The following is a 13,939-nucleotide window of genomic DNA, read 5'->3' on the forward strand; positions in this document are numbered from 1 at the left end:
ATTAAAAATTGATTTGGTATTTAGTTTATTAGTTTACAGGACCTTTGTCTGAAAGGAATAAGCAAGGCCCAAGAGGTCAGATCTTCTGGCAAGTCCAAATAGTGACTCAAGTGAAAGATACAAGACATACTATTGGAATGACATGATCTTCCTTCAAAATCTTGTCACTAGCATCCTCAGGACATTAATAACCATGGGAAAAACTTAGTGACAATCTTATGGGATATAAAATTCCTACTGAACAATGTTCTCTCCTTCTCTCTTAATGAAGTATTTTAAAATTGTTCCAAAGGAGGAATGGACTCTGTCCTATCTGAAGTTATTCTTATATTCCTCCTACAGTCCCAAGCTACTCAAGGGCAGAATTTTTCTTTGTTCAGTTTTCCGATTCATAGTGGCTAAAGACCTATTCCAACAGGGAAACAGACATGGAATGACACTATGACCAAAGCTTTCTAAAACTCTTAGCCTCAATCTGTAAGTCAATGAGAGAGAGGTGTATAAAAACTTCTAACAAGCCTTTTTTGCCAAAGATGGAGGAAATGAATCAAACCATGAAAACGCTAGGGTAGGAGAGCAGATTTATTCAACAAGTATTTACTGAGCCCTTCATGTGCCAGACACTATTTTAGGTGCTGGGAATACATTCCGTTGATTAAAAACATACAAAAATCCCTGTCTTCATTGTGCTTACACTCTGCAGAAAGGATACAAGACAATAAACATAATAAATAAGTAAATTACATAGGAAGTTAGAAGGTGATAAGCACTATGAAAAAAATTGGGCAGTCGTGAGAATGAAGACAAGTCTTATCTGGGAATTTTCCAAAACCAGAAATGGAAAAAAAACAAAAAAAAACCAAGCTTCTTTCTTGGAAAGTGTATGTATCTATAAATGACAAAAGAATATATTTCTGGCTCTTTCGTGTTCATGGGATTTGTATGCAAGAAACTAAAGGGATTTAAAAATATGAAAATGGAATTGAAAACTAGGAAGACTAACTTTCATAAAATAGGTGCACAATACAGAATTTTTGAGGCAGTGGAACCTGCAGTAGTAGGACCTTCCACATTTCTGGTGAATTCCATCATTCTGGACACACTGCCAACCACAGGGGATCTGAGAATCAATTCTCTTGAAGAAAGGCTACTAGGGACAGAAAACATGGACAAACTCAAATAGCTTTCTGGGATTTTTTTGATTTATTTCCATTTCCTTTTTAAAATACAACACCCCATTTTTTGTTATTTTCTCATTCTGTTAAACAAGGGTGAGCTCATTAAAAAGGAAAACTGAAACATGAGAATGTCTACATTCCCAACCCCACTGCCATCTCAGACTGTCCAAGAGGCACACAGGTTTATCATGCAGAGGTTGTGGCCTCGGAACTACCTACCAGATGGGTTCTTTTCCCCTTGGATTGAAATTCAAATTCCATTTCAACAAAGTAACCCAAACAATTAAGGTCTAGTTTTTGCCTCTGGGGAATTAGGTTCTCCAAGTAAGAAGTGAAAATAAAAAAACAGATGGTAGATCATCTTTGACCAGAAAGCCCTATTTTCAGCAAAATGGGGCAGAGGCAGCAAGTCCACGTTGTAGGACCAGGAAAAAAAAAAAAAAGTGTCCACCCACAGGATACTTCTAAATTGATGACTGTGACAGCAGCCCTTTCTGGAGGTAATAATGTCATTAGGTCATGATAATTCTCCAAAAACCCCAAAAGCCCGGGATTAAGAGCATCTGGAAACTGCTCAGATGAGACAAATTTCTGTTTCCTGCTGTTAAGGCTTCACGGATGCCTCTCGGTGACATCTGTCGCCATTTTGTTTTTCTTTGCAAACCTCCTCCTTTCAAACCAGGAAGTGTACATAAAGTGCAGGTAAGATTCATTCCCTTGCCCATGCTTCCAGGATCTTGCGTTGATAGCCAATGTTACCAAATCTATCAGTTCAACCGCTGGCCAGCTAGGTCATCTGCAGGTATTTCTGGAGTTAGCAAATGAGTTCATCTGGCAAAGAGAGTGTCTGAAGGTGGATGCAGTCTTGGCAAGAAAACACAAAGTACCATACGTAAGACAGGGATGTGAATGATGCAAGCAGTAGGGGGGCTTCTTGTCACCGAGTCATGGAAGAGGCCATCTTTGGATCTCAACTCTTAAAGAGACCTCAGGAACCATTCCTAAAATGAATGAGGCCAGCGGATGTCAGAGCACGGTCAGTCTTCAGTGAGGGCAGATTCAGCTTTCCCTGGGTGGGGGACAGAAAAGAATTTAATAAAGAGGGTAAGGAGCCAGATCTGATGAGTTTAATGCCACAAATGGCATCAAAAAAGCCTCCAGTGAAAACTTCCCATCTTATAATACAAAGTTGAGCACAGTGCCCCCCCAACAGGACTTAGCACAATGTGTTTTCTTTGCTTTTCAATAGGAGTACAGTCCAAATGGGTAACAGGCAACACTGCGTACACCTTTATTTCCATCTCAGATGAACTTTTAATATCCAACGACCACTGTGACTCTTCAAGAGAAGGATACAGTATGTAACATTTCCCACATATAGAGGCCAGAAATTTACCTTTCACGACCAACTTGGCAAGACCACTAGCAGGATAAGTGTTTCAATACGACATATTTTGGGGAATGCTGCCTTACAGCTGGAGGCAGGACAGGAACGGTGTTAAGGCTGGAGGGGACAGGACCAGCGTGAAGTCATATTCGGTTTGTACTATGTGAGCCCAGTGTTTGTAGAGAGAATCACAGTCACACCAATGTAATACATCGACCATTACAGCTGGGCTCCATCGTATCCCCTGTGAAATGTGCCAAAATGGGGGGGCAAACCGAATGCTACGTTTGACAAATCTTACGTTTGAAGGGTGAACGTTAGTGATAAAAAGTTGAGTAGTTACTGTCACACAATCGGTGGACATTCACGGGGGTGGGGGGAGGGTGGTCCTTTGGATTTTTTCTGATTTCTCCAGCAGAGCTAAGGCCAGGGTTTCAGGATTCAGCCCATCAAGATGTCATTACCTATGAAGCTAAGCCACAGCCAAGACTGAACGGAGTACAGCTGACCCTGGAAATATGAGTTTGAACTGTATGGGTCCACTTCCACCCAATTTTTTTCCAATAAATACAGCGCAGTAGTGTAAGTGTATTTTCTCTTCCTAATGATTTTCTTAATAGCATTCTTTTCTCTAGCTTACGTTATTGTAATACGGTATATGATACATAGAACATACAAAATGTGTGTTGACTGTTTATGTTTAAGGCTTCCTGTCAACAGGAAGCAATTAGTAGTTAAGTGTTGGCAAGTCAAAAGGTATGTGCAGATTTTCAATGAGGGAGGGTCAGCACCCCTAACCCACCCTCGTTGTTCAAGGGTCAAGTACATGTTAGAATATATATACAAATGTTAAATAAAAATCATAGATTGACCCAATTAAAAGTCACAGAAAAATTTCAAACACCTACTTGTTAAATTCCTGAATTTCTTTTTGGCTTCTGCCCTTTCTTCGGCGTCAAAGTACCAAACGGTCATAGCATATCTGTGAAAGATAAGCAGATATAAGAAAAGAAGTTTAAAAATACTACCAAAAAATAAAAAATACTTACTATAAACCTCACACCAGCGGCATTCGTAAAGCCAACATTTAAAGTTTTCCCTATTATTAGAAGCCCTTCCCAATTTAAATTTAAAATAAACTTCTCTGGTTTCCATTCTATTTAAATGTAATAAAACACGTAAGGAATTCCAAGTATGCAGCAGGCATTATCCTGAGCAATGGGAATTCAAATGATCTTGTGAATAAATCTGCCTCTTTCTCAAGGAGCTCAGGCTCTCACAGGGAGGGGAGACAGGCAATTTAACAAATAACGTAACAGGTCAAGATGATCTTAGAAAGGACTAGAAGGGAGTCATTTTGCTCAAGACTTGAGGGACCCAAGGTGTTGGGGAGAAGAACACAGAGAAAAGGTGACAGTTGAGTAAAGCTTTGAAGAATAACTTATTTAAATGACAGGACACTTAAAGCTCTTGGCTTGCATTCTTTAGTTTTGGACACTGAGACAAAGATGCAACAGAATAATGATGCCCTCAAGCTTTCTACTGTGTTTCCATTAATTTGCTTTATCCCATCTATGGGATAGACTGTAATAGGAATCATTTCATGCATGAGTTTTCAAAAAGTTTCATTTTCTAATTATTATTAGCTACTGGAATTTCTATAGCCCTTGATTTTTTTCAAGGGCTTCCCATCAACATCTGCTAATGTTTCTCCTGTGACTTGGGTCATCAAGAGACTGGGGAACACCGAGGGAATTCTGGCATAAATGACAGGGGCCAATTATCGTACCCTATTAAACAAGCCACAACCAGGCTCTGGGCTTAGAATTAGTTACCTGTTCACCAAGGGCACATTCCAATTTGACATTTAATATGCAACTCTGTGTGGGGCTCAGATCTATGATTTCTGGAGGGGAACACCTATAAATCTTAAATACTTCACACATGTGATTCTAATTTAATTAGGCTCGTTAAGGTTCGGTCATTATCCTACCGATGTTCTCTCCCCCTGCCCCCAACTGCAATTCCCAGGTCAAGCTGCACCCTCACAGCACCGGGCCACCACCTGGTTTGGGCCATAAAACAAAGGGAATGCGAGGCATATTCCAAAATTAAGATTACATCAAGAGTTTCTAGATTAATACTAAACAAGTTTAATTGTTGAGTTACTCTGAAAATCTTCTCATGCTTGAACTAAAGAAGGGGCTTTTAAAAATCCCATTACTGGGACATGATGGGCACGTGGGCCCAGACCAATTTTAAGGGAAAGAAAGGGTAAAAAGGAAAAGAAGTCAGAACCAATTCCTCTCTCTTTTCTCAAGTTGCTCTCTCTGTCTGCAATAGGCAACTTGTAAATTCATCCAGAGTCAACCATCAGAATTCTTGACATGTGAGAGCCAACATTCTCTAGGGCTACCTGTTTCAACGTTAGATTTGTTTAAGGGAGGAGTGGCAAAGGAAGAAGAGAAAAACACTACGGGAGATCCGGAATCCACTACGCTCACCAAATGGAAAACAATTTGTTAATAGTTCCAACTGACATTAGGTTTTGTAAAGAACCCTTTAACTGTGATCGCCTCCAAACAGGTTTGCTATCAGCTTTGGGGTGTGGTGCGTCCCTCCTATGCACAGGACACAAGTTGAGGGAATTCTCTGGGAACTGGGTCTTGTATAGAAGCTTCTCAGGAGGAAATCATGGCCCCGGCCATTACCTGGTCGCATAGGAAGGCTGTACTTCATGTGGGTTCCGGCGGTCTGACCAGAAGAACAAGAGTCTGTCAAAAATGGGCTCCACATCTGCTATGAATGATTTCCCTTCTGGAAATATCCGCAGGACCCCGCCATGTAGCTGAAGGCCACAAAGAAGATGGATTATTTCCTAGCCTCACACATAAGTAACTAACAATGGTATTTCTGCCTCATCTGGAAACAATGCCATCTTCCAGCCTCCCGTCCGGGTGTGTATTACTCCCGAAATTCTCTTCAACTTTACACCTTGTACTTCATCTTATTTCAGACTTAGCTAGTCATTTCTCCTTATCCACCTCATTCGGAATGAAGCCTTCCTACCCCCAGTCATGAAACCCAGGGACACAAAATGGAATGCTCTTAGGTCCGATCGCACAAAAGTGTCAACATCTGACTGTTTTTGACTTACAAAAACCCACGGGCAATTTCCTAGGGTTCCGTCGAATATTAAGAACGTCCAAGGCTAGTCATCACACATAGCATCCCCTTCAATTAGGATTTACAGCTTTGTTTTGAACTCCTTCAGCTCCTCTGTGATCACATCAGCTGGAAGTTACATGTTCTTTTTTCTGAACTCAGACTGCCTTATCTACACTTTTTAGTACATGCATCACCCTCTTCCTTGGATTTCTTTTTAAAAATATGTACCCCCAAATCTCCTGCTGGGATAACCATATCAAGGTAGAATCCAGGCCTCACACATCAACGTCTCCGCACAGCACAATGCCTGGCATTAACAGGCACGCAAATATTTGTTGCATGATTTCATACTTCGTGATTTATTATCACTGACCTGATAACTTTACTCTCTTGCCTATAACACTACCTTTCAAGATTTTAATAGACAACTAAGGGATGTATCCAGTCATGTTACCAAATAGGGAGAAGAGACATCTGACTCACTGGTTTCCCAGGTTTTGTTTCCCTGATGCAAGATAAAACATCCTTATGCTTTAGGATGACCAGTTTCTGCCCCAATGAACAGGAAATGGAGAAGTAGAAGGTTCAAAAGCCAAATGAGCTTGAAAAGTTCTCTGACTTCTCAGACTCCTCAATCATCCTTAAGTTTCAGAAAGCATACAAATTCCAGACAAATGTCTGTAAGCGTGGAACCAGACTTCATATCTCTATCTATCTATATGTTCAAAAATACAGAAATAAGCCAGAAAGCCTTTGACATTCACAAACCATGGTGAGCCATGGCAGGCGGCCACCAATGAGACATATCACTCCGAGAGGACTGTGTGGGAAACCTCGCTTGGGGCCGGTTTTATATCCTACAGTTAGTTCTATTTTTGTGGAATTCTCTCAATGTCGCTGCTGGAAGGAAGAAATATATATCTCACTGCGCACTGAAAGTCCTATCAGCTCTGGATTAGACCGAAAAAAAAAAATTGATCCCCATTCCTAAAATAGTAAATTACCTTCTCTTTATCAACCACCCTTCCTGGTAATGACCCTTCCTACAGCGCCCTCCCCTCCCCCCCTGCCAGATTAACTTCATATCCATTATTTTCATCTGGTCAAATTAAGTACTAACACCACAGTAGGAGACAAAAAGGAAATGGTGACGTAGAAAAGATTCATCCATGGGAACTACAAATTCCAAACCCTCCTCTAGGTCATCCGCATTCCTTCCCCAGAGTTTCTAGCCCGCATTCTACTCCCTTTTTCCCAGAGTACCTTGGCGTCCCAATTCTTGTTCAGATAGTAGATGCAGGTGATGCAGCGGCCATCGCCGTTGGGGTTGTCCACGTGTCGAACATAACCCGTCCCATTTCCTGGGTAGCAAGCCACCATTGCCTATGGAGAAATCCCAAGAAAGCTGGTAAACATTTCAGGCAGTAACCCAGCTACATCATCGTGAGGACACCCTACTGTTCTCCAATCCTCCTCTTTGAAAAAGCAGGTTCTGGGGTCCCATCCTAGACCCACAAAATCAGACTCAGTAGGTAATGGAGGTTAGGGATTATGCCTGGTATAATAAGTGCTCCGGAATCACCAAATCACCCGCTGTCTTAGAACACTGGCTAAAGATCCTTGCATTGACAAAGAGATAGGAACCGATCACAAAGGAGGAAAAGATCAGACTTGCTGAATAAAATGCTTAAGACGGAAAGAAGAGGGAAAGGTCAGTTGGAAGGAAGGAAGCTGTGCCCCAACTTGTTACTACAGGCAGCACAACCACGTCCAATTCATAGAAAAAGCCACAGACACATCTTAGTACGTTTCTCAATGCTCATCTTCTTTTTTTTTTTTTTGAAAGATTTTTATTTTATTATTTATTTGACAGAGATAGAGATAGCCAGCGAGAGAGGGAACACAAGCAGGGGGAGTGGGAGAGGAAGAAGCAGGCTCATAGCGGAGGAGCCTGATGTGGGGCTCGATCCCAGAACACTGGGATCACGCCCTGAGCCGAAGGCAGACGCTTTAACCGCTGTGCCACCCAGGCGCCCCTCAATGCTCATCTTCTTTCCCACTGATAACTTTCACATCAGGCAATAACCTGAAGCTCTCTTCCTTTGCCCAGGCACCACCTGTACCAGCCAGGTGGAGGAATAGAGCAGAAAGCCATACAAACATATCCTACTAAAAATTACTCTTAGAGAATTATTACTAACCCGGTCCCGAACCTCTAACTGTTCCATGGGAAAATTAGAGCAACGAGTAGAAAACAATGGGCAAAGCGCAAAAGCTAGTTCTCTTCACAGGACACTGTCTTATCTCTAAAATATTTTCATAGGGATGAGACATACGTAGGGAAGACACTGGAATTGGCAACATAAGATGAGGAAAGGGATCTTTCCCCTATTTTGTTGGCTGATGCATTCTTAGTGCCTACCCCAGTGCCTGCCACATGGAACGTGTCTGTTTAAAATCTCATTAAGTGAAAAAATTAGCAAATGGCTCTGTCCTCTAAAGGGTAAGTTTACATTCTACCTAGATCAATAGAGGTTTCTGTCATTTCATTTTAAGGATTTACTTATTTGAGAGAGAGAGCACAAGTTGGGGGGAGGAGCAGAAGGAAAGAGAGAATCTCAAGCAGACTCCGTGCTGAGCATGCAGCACGACGGGAGGCTTGATCCCAGGACCCCAAGATCACGACCTGAACCAAAATCAAGAGTCAGATGCTTAACTGACTAAACCACCCAGGCGCTCCAAGATTTCTGTCATTTTTTAATTTTTTCTAAGATTTTATTTATTTATTTGAGAGAGAGAGTGAAAGAGAGAGAGCATGAACAGGGAGAGGGAGAAGCATATTCCCCTGCCAAGCGAGAGCCCGATGCGGGGCTCGATCCCAGGACTCCAGGATCATGACCTCAGCCGAAGGCAGACACGTAACTGACTGAGCCACCCAGGCACCCCAAGATTTATGTCATTCTAAAAACCAATCTTCAAACGAACATGTAGTGATCCAGTTGGTATTTTCCCATCAAGGGCAGGGCTGTTTCGCTGGTAAAACGGTCAGTCAGGTGGAGGCCCAAACTCATGCACCAGCGGCTCAGTGATTCAGCTTCAGAGCTGTGGCTGCCAAGTCACTCCCAGCAGTAGCATGAAGACATGAACCAAGCATGTAGCTTCACACACACTGCATTCTGGAACAATACGGCTGGACAGTAGCTTGGCTTTACATGATCTTAACACTGAAGTCACCGTATCCCTCACGCGGCTATCAATCCCCATATCCTGCCTTTGAACATCTACAAGGTCAATGCAATGTCATATCTTGGAGCTGACATGAGCTGTTGGCCTGAACCTCCTCCAGAAAGTGGAATTTTGAGGCCACTGCAATCAAGATTTAACAAATGATGGTACCACCAAGCAAAGCAGGGCTTGGAGAAAGCTGATTGGTAGCAGGCAGGAATGATGGGCCTGGCTGGGAAGAAGAGATAAATGAAGTCACCTATACTGACTAGGGAATAACTCATCCCTGGAAGCAGCTATTAGGATTATAAGAGCCACCACTGAGCCAATAATGAAAGTCACTTAAGCCACAAACAATTATAGGCTAGATTCCCTACCATCTCAGCCTCTCCCCACTGTGAAGCCCTGAAAAGAAGCAGCACTCCATCAATGCTATATAATCTTATATTCTTAAACAGCCCTACTCTGCGGAAAAGGTCAGTGGTCTGGATGCCTGCCATCTGGTTCACTCGGCAACTAATTGTGTGATCCCGGGCTTAGTTTCTCTTCTAGACAGAGGGGCATAGGCTGGAGGGCCTCCGAAGGTCTGAGACTCTAGCTAAGCAGCAACCCCAGAAGGAGCAACAGGGTTCTTCGGGGCATTATGAAGCACCTGTCTGCATCAGAATTCAGTTTGCAGTAAATCCTGAAAAAATAGGTACGAACTCACAATAGTACGTCCTTTACAAATACCTGCATCTATAAAACACACCCACAGAAAAAGAGCTAGCACCTCCCAGGGACTCATTAGGACAAAACTCCGAAGTGTCAGCAAAGTAGCTGATTGCTTAGGGGAGGGAAACAGAGGGAATTTTTCTGGCTAGAGTGAATCCTCACCCTCTCTCCTGGTTTCTGAAGCCACAGCATTAAGTTTGAAACAATGGAAGGAAATTATTGTGGGCCTCAGTGGGCCTGTCGAAGCTACATAGGCCAATTTTATCAGTGTTTTCTGGACAAGAGCCATAGTAGATAGGTCTTGGCTTGGGCACGTTCCCAACTATTTGTTGGTCTCTGACACAGTCTAGAACCAGGAGGCTAAGGATGTGCTGAGAAGCAAGGCTCCCTTCAACAACCAGTCATGCATTTCTGTGCCAATGTGCGCACGGGACAGAAACAAACCCCGGAAATGGATCGGTTCAACTGCAGGGCTATCTAAGCCTCATCAAGCCTGGGAAGGGATTTATAACATATAAAGGCGGAGAATGCTTCAGAACAGTAAGAACAGGGCCAGAGTGCTTGGATTATCGTGTGACCAACATGCCAAGCGGTAACACGGACACTGACCAGGAGGATGACTCATTTATTGCAGACTTTATTTGCCAAAACTTCCTGACTGGATTGATACTTGAAATTTATAGAAGTTTAAAAACAGATTAGTGTGGCCCATGATAGCACATACAATACAGCCCTAGAGTTGTGTTCTTGGGTGTGCAAAGTAATCCCCATGTCCCCTTATGCATTCACCATTTCCTCCTCCAACCCCGCCATGCTCCCCCAACACCCCCCACCACCACCCCTGGAGGCCTTTCCAGGGCTCTGCGGCAAGACGAAATGAGCGGAGGGACTTGCTCTAGACCAGAGATAGGTGCTGTAGACATCTAGGTGGCCACGTTCAGGCAGGGACTGTCTATGCATTCTTTGAAGATGCACACAGATACATAGACTCTTAACAGCCAAATCTAAGTAACCAAATCTGTTCCCCAAAAGCCACAGGTAGAAATGAAAACAGTGGTTCTGTTGCAGTTATCCCTGAGCTGGCTTCATAAGAAACCGTATCTCATCAATCCCAAAGGTAAGGCTGAAAAATGAAAGTTGAAGATGTCCATTCCAATGCCTACACGAATGCTCTTGACCGAAGCCAGCCACAGCTTGATTGCATGTATTAAACCATTTCCAAAAAGTGCCATCGGCCACTTCCGCTGTCCACTCAGCAGTGATGATCACTTTAGACCCACAGGTGGGAAGGGGGTACATCTGCCCCATCGAGCCTCCAATTAGACCACTTCCCTAAGAACGATCAACAACCTAGACTTTTATAGAAACATACTTCACATCGCTCATGACTTTGAAGTCAGATTCACTATTATAACTTAGTCCTAAACAAGTTATAAAGTGGCCTTTTACATAAAATTTAACTTAGCAAATTAAAATATTAATCAACTCATTTTATTTGTAAAATTTGCAATCGATGTGAATCCATTTTAAAAAATGTGTCAAGAATAGCATACCTGCAAAGCTACCTGGTTGAGTGACCTTCAAACCCATATTTTGGTCCACTGCCAAATGCTAGACCCCTCTAACTGCTAGACAGAAATACCAGTCAGTCTTTGTAAGGATCTGCTTTGAATGATGAATGATCCTGAGCACAAGCATACTTTGAATAAAATGCAACCTAAGTACAGGATAGCCTGTACTTAACCTCTTCGTGCCTCAGTTTTTCTCATCGGTAAAATGGGTTTATGAGGATTAAAGGAGTTAATCCCTGTAAAATGCTGAGCACAAGGCCTGGCATACACTAAGCACTGTTTCTTTAGCTATATATTGAGCTAGTCCCCTCCGCCAGGGCTTCTGAATGTCTCCCCTTTAGGGATCGGATTCTACCTAAGTGCTCTGTAGCTTCAAATCCAGGACTGGCAAACTCAAATAGCTTTTGGCGCTTCCAAGTAACATAAATGGTTGAAGCCAATCAGGAATATATGTGTCGGAGCTCTGGAGTGTGTGCTTTGCTGCCTACAACCGGGGAATCTGCTGTCCTTTGCAACGAAGGCCCGGTGTTCCGAATCTTCAGATTTTAGGAGAGATACAGGCGACCAAACCAGATTTGCATGTAAACTCTCTTGAACGGTTTTTATCCCAATTTTTTAATCAGGGCCGTAAAAAAATACATCAGGCTGTACTCTGAGGTCACTGTCTGCGGTCCCCTAAGCAGTCAAGCTACTCTAGGACTGCTCCTGAGCTCCAGGTGGGCACTCCCCCACCCCCCACCCCTCTTCGCCTGGCTCAGATGCCTCCTGTCCAAAGGCACAGCCTCACCCTTCAACGCCATCCGCATTCCACGGGCCTCCTCCAGTACTTCCCCCATGTCGGCTCTGGACAGGGTCCTTCCTCTCTCCACCATGAGACAATTAACTACATGGAGAACTTGATGTGTAAAGACTTGAGAAGAAATACAGGAGATCATGCACCTTCGTTAGCTTGGAAAACTAGCCAAGCAGCTGATCATAGTAGAAAAGGTGGAGTTCAAATTTTCTGGCTAGAAATGGGTCCAATTTATAGTTGGGTGACAACAGCCGAGACGGTAAACCTGCCAATTTTTCTCGGCAGCTGTGGGTTTGAGGAGCTGAAGGCTATATCCTCCCAGGGTCGTTTTTCTGGGTGCTTTGAGTTCAGCACATATTTTAGCGCACATATTTAATGGGGACAGTGAGCACGGCAGCCCTGGGGCTGTATACTTTATGTCCTGTATTCACTGAGGAAGGGGGCCCCCACTGAGGCAGGGGTCCCATTTGGTATTTCGGGGTGTGGAGGGGGGTTGTCAGTCACTGCAATAAAGGCACTTGCTCTAAAATTGAAGTTCTCCTATTTAAAAAGAAAAACAAAAATTAGAAGTATTCGAACTGCTATATGCAGGTAAACCATTAGAAAGGCTAGAGAGACAAACTGGAATAAAGATAAATTAAGCCAAAATGTCATTTTCCATGATTTTCCATTTGGCTCTGACAAGGACTGAGAGAAGAGAACTACAAAAATCCTTTGCAAGGGCAAGGAACTTAAATCCAGAGGAAAAGGAAAGCAAACTGGGATTACTGCTTTAGCCTTTCCCCATCTTCCTTGTTCAGAGGTATGTAATCTTCAAGGATACCTTGTGGGGCCCACTATTGTCACTTAAATTAAATTCCTAGTGTACAATATTCATAAGACATCTTTACAAGATAAAGGCAACTATGCAAAGCTTTCTCCAAGAGTTTCCAGAAAATGTCACTCTGCAAATTTCACACTGCTGCCAGTCCCATCCTTCATCTGAAATTGAACAAAAAAAAGCAAGCTCTCGACCGCTCACAAACATAAAAAGTGCTTTAGAACCTTTGACATTCACTCTAACTTCATCCAGGTCGGCATGAGGAAATTAGTTGTGGATAATGTAGGCACGTTGGAGAAGAAAGGAGGACACAGCAAACGGTCACGAGTTATCTTGGCATCTTGCTTGTTATCTATCTTGTTGGTAAAGAGCAAACCTAGCCATTTCCTTCCTTCTACTGCTTCTGGTTAAAGACTGATGTAACAGGGGCGCCTGGGTGGCGCAGTCGTTGAGCGTCTGCCTTCAGCTCAGGGCGTGATCCCGGGGTTCTGGGATCGAGCCCCACATCAGGCTCCTCTGCTGGGAGCCTGCTTCTTCCTCTCCCACTCCCCCTGCTTGTGTTCCCTCTCTCGCTGGCCGTCTCTGTCTAATAAATAAATAAAATCTTTAAAAAAAAAAAAAAAGACTGATGTTACAAAATGAGGAAAAAATAGGAAATATGCTTTTGGTGGGCAATAACGGGAGCCTTGGCCAATTACCATGTTCCCCTTTCCAAAGTTTCAGTATCTGACCGGACAAATCAGGGCAGTCGGGAACACCAGACAGTTAAATACAGCTGCAAGGTAAGTAATCCTTCCAACACACCTCAAGTTGTTCCTTAAAATGTTTTCTGCAATTCTATTTCTACACTGAGGACCACGTCTGCCTTCCTCATGTTCTAAATCCACACTAAAAATACCTCTTCCTGGAGCACCTGGGTGGCTCGGTCGATTAAGCAAAGCATCTGGCTCTTGATCTCAGCTCACATCTTGATCTCAAGGTCCTAAGTTCCAGCCCCGCATTGGGCTCCACGCTGGTCGTGGAGCCTACTTTAAAAAAAAAAAAAAAAAGCCTCTTCCTGAACCCAGAGCACTGCGACAGAAA

The 13,939-nt window shown here is 43.2% G+C and overlaps 1 protein-coding gene across 2 annotated transcripts in view; it reads right to left on the reverse strand.

Annotated features, from left to right (window-relative positions):
• Positions 1-571: 571 nt before the first annotated feature.
• The window catches only part of EGLN3 (egl-9 family hypoxia inducible factor 3), a 29,173-nt gene continuing 15,805 nt past the window's right edge, over positions 572-13,939 (reverse strand). For both annotated transcript variants that reach the window (XM_040620821.1, XM_008710423.2), the window contains exons 2-5: positions 6,997-7,116; positions 5,277-5,413; positions 3,474-3,547; positions 572-2,247 (exon numbers count right to left, since the gene is read on the reverse strand). In XM_040620821.1, coding sequence (XP_040476755.1) covers positions 2,216-2,247; positions 3,474-3,547; positions 5,277-5,413; positions 6,997-7,116 — 363 coding nt within the window. In that variant the 3' untranslated portion in view covers positions 572-2,215. The remainder of the gene's footprint in view (positions 2,248-3,473; positions 3,548-5,276; positions 5,414-6,996; positions 7,117-13,939) is intronic.

The sequence above is a fragment of the Ursus maritimus genome, unplaced genomic scaffold (genome assembly GCF_017311325.1).
Source record: "Ursus maritimus isolate PB19 unplaced genomic scaffold, ASM1731132v1 scaffold_36, whole genome shotgun sequence".
Lineage (NCBI taxonomy): Eukaryota > Metazoa > Chordata > Mammalia > Carnivora > Ursidae > Ursus > Ursus maritimus.